General features: G+C 33.9%; 1 protein-coding gene across 1 annotated transcript; it reads left to right on the forward strand.

Annotated features, from left to right (window-relative positions):
- LOC310740439 (uncharacterized protein) lies at positions 1-1,817 on the forward strand. The gene is made up of 4 exons (XM_083567142.1): positions 1-148; positions 402-743; positions 1,141-1,283; positions 1,602-1,817. The coding sequence occupies exons 1-4, from the start codon at positions 82-84 to the stop codon at positions 1,686-1,688; spliced, it is 639 nt and encodes a 212-aa protein (XP_083423268.1). The 5' UTR covers positions 1-81; the 3' UTR covers positions 1,689-1,817.
- Positions 1,818-2,701: the final 884 nt, after the last annotated feature.

Here is a 2,701-nt window from a genome sequence, read left to right on the forward strand (position 1 = left end):
AGTCATTTGTTCGTTTCCTGTTATGCCTATATAAAGCAGCTCGAAAGCAGAAAGAGATTTAGTATTACCGCTGTAGCCAGGATGACAGCTCTGACTATAACTTTGTGTTTTACTGCCATTCTGGCTTCCTCCTGTCTTCTAGGTTCAGGTGAGAGCAGCATTTTACTTTTAAAATGTCATGGTTTGTCATTGTCAAAATGTCATTCTTTCATTAGTTTTTTTTTTCATTGTTAATATGATTTATTGATACATTCTGATGGACGAGGCACTTTAACAAACTTTATATTATCTTGCACATGCTTAAAAATGGTCACCTTTCATAATATTATTCCTATTAGCAATAATGTTTTAAAAATCTTTTTTGTCAAGGAACTTTGATCCATTTTTGTGTGTTTACACAGCCCCTGAGCGAGAGAATGGTTTTGTCAAGGTGAAAAAGGGGGACAGTTTGACGATGGAGTGCACCACAACAGACACTAAATTCGATAACCTTGAACTACTTGCAAGAATCCCAAACAAGCATGTAGTGATGGTCTTTGACAAGAATACTGACTCTAAGAATCTCGGTATGGAGTACAGTGGAAGAGTGACAAGCAGTGGCACCATCGATAAACTATCTATCACAATCAGTAACCTGCAGCTGAATGAGTCTGGCTTGTACATTGGCATTTACAGCAAATATGACTTTTTGAAACAGCAAATTGTGAAAGAAGAAGGCTGCAGTGTTCTACTGTTTGTGAATGGTAAGCATGCTTTTGTCTTTAGACTGGGGATAGTATGGTAGTTTTGATGCTGACAGCATTTTGCTATGCTACTGAATACTGTTATGCTGAATAACTAATTCTTTGTATATCTCCATGTTGTCTGGAGCTGTCTTGTGCAGCACCATCAAATACGAATTATTTCAATTTATTACATATTCACATATAAACATAAGTCTCTATATCCAAGATCAGTGTTTTGTATTTCAGACAATGAGGAGCCTCATTCCATATTTCTTGTTGTAGTTCATAATGGTTTCATGTATTCAATATGACTTACATATTAAGTCGATGAGTGATCATTATTAAGTTTTAATACTTAAGTTTTAAATTAAGTATTAATAAGAATGGTTTCTAATTGAAATGTTGGTTTTTGTAGATGTGGATAAGACATCACCCCCTGAAAAATCAACAGGAAAAGGGGCATTTACCATGTCTGAACCATTGATACTCATCTTTGCCCTGACAGCATGTACTATGGTTATTGTGTTTTTCCTGGTGATGTGGGTTTTAGCACCCAAGGTAAGCACAACAGATCAGGCATAAGGTTTCTAGATGAACTAGCTATATGATTTTATTATAAAACTATATTCGTGCATGTTGAGTTGTGTGTGTGTGTGTGTGTGTGTGTGTGTGTGTGTGTGTGTGTGTGTGTGTGTGTGTGTGTGCAGTATCCGCTCCATTGTCTTCATTTAAATGTTTTTGAATGTGGTAATTGTGTCAAGTAAAGCGCTGCATTTTCCTGCAAGCATGCTGCACATGATAATTGTGGTTTGTAACATAAAAAAAAAAAAAAGAAATTCTGAGTCAGCTCAAAGGTTATGCTTGTTGTTGTTATAGGTGAAGGCTTTGTGTGTGAGCCGTGCCGATGACGCACCGAGGGAATATAGCCCCGTCTATGAGGATATGCACCGTGTGCAAAAATAAATAAAATATTTTTTCTCTCTTTTCTCTGACAAAAACTGATGTATATACAGTATATCTATTTCTTTCTCTCTCTCTCTCTCTCTCTCTCTCTCTCTATACATACACACATATATATATATTTTTTTATCTTAACTTATCTTAAGGTGTAAAGTATTTGTATCCTATAGCATTATGTTTCTGTGTTGTCATTGTAATTGTACTAACTGAAATAAAATATATTTTGTTAATGCAGTCTAAAGCTCCCTTTTTTACATTTCAATTATTTTTGTCAGTTTTTTTACATAATATTCACTATTTAACACATGATAAATATATTATTAAATTATATATTCTTATAATATGTTAAATATCTTTTTTAAATCCCCATCAGTAAAATTCAGGTTATTGTTTTATATACATTTTATATATATTTTAAAATTTACATATTTAACCTAATAGTGATGATGATGATGATAGTTGCTCTGAACAACTTGATTTGACTTATTTTACCCATATTTTTAATAAAATTGTAATGAAGACACAACTGGAATGATTTAGACAACTTAGTAATGTTACACCAGCTGGCTGTGATCTAGGATTATACTTGACATGACTGGTGTACAAGTTTCATTGTTGACATCCTTACCTGTGTATTTTCTGTACATCTTTTCAGACCATTCTCACTACACACCAAAAATATATCATTTCACTTCCTCTAATTTTGCAGAACAAAGAAACAATTTAGATGCTGCAAAGAAAGCAAAGACCATGAGAAAGCAAGATACAGACAGCAGTAGCAACATCGAGGAACATTGAGGAAATGGTGTCATGTGCCACGAATGCAGTGAATATTTTATTCTACTTAAATCACCAGATTAATTTGCAAACAATGAATTAAAGAATAACATGTTGGACCTTTAATTCTTTTAAAAATATCATCAAACTGAAACATTCACAATATTTGATTGTTCTAGGAATCACTTACATGGGGGGCGCTATCGAGCTTGTCATTGAGTAGGACGTGGTGTTAGGGG

The sequence above is a fragment of the Silurus aristotelis genome (assembly GCF_946808225.1).
Source record: "Silurus aristotelis genome assembly, chromosome: 17".
NCBI classification, from domain to species: Eukaryota; Metazoa; Chordata; class Actinopteri; order Siluriformes; family Siluridae; genus Silurus; species Silurus aristotelis.

Excerpts from the sequence above, each read along its gene's own strand:
- LOC310740439 (XM_083567142.1), top strand. The coding sequence starts at position 82 with ATGACAGCTCTGACTATAACTTTGTGTTTTACTGCCATTCTGGCTTCC. Across the intron at positions 149-401 it reads CTCCTGTCTTCTAGGTTCAG|CCCCTGAGCGAGAGAATGGT; the intron begins GTGAGAGCAGCA and ends GTGTTTACACAG. Across the intron at positions 1,284-1,601 it reads TGTGGGTTTTAGCACCCAAG|GTGAAGGCTTTGTGTGTGAG; the intron begins GTAAGCACAACA and ends TTGTTGTTATAG.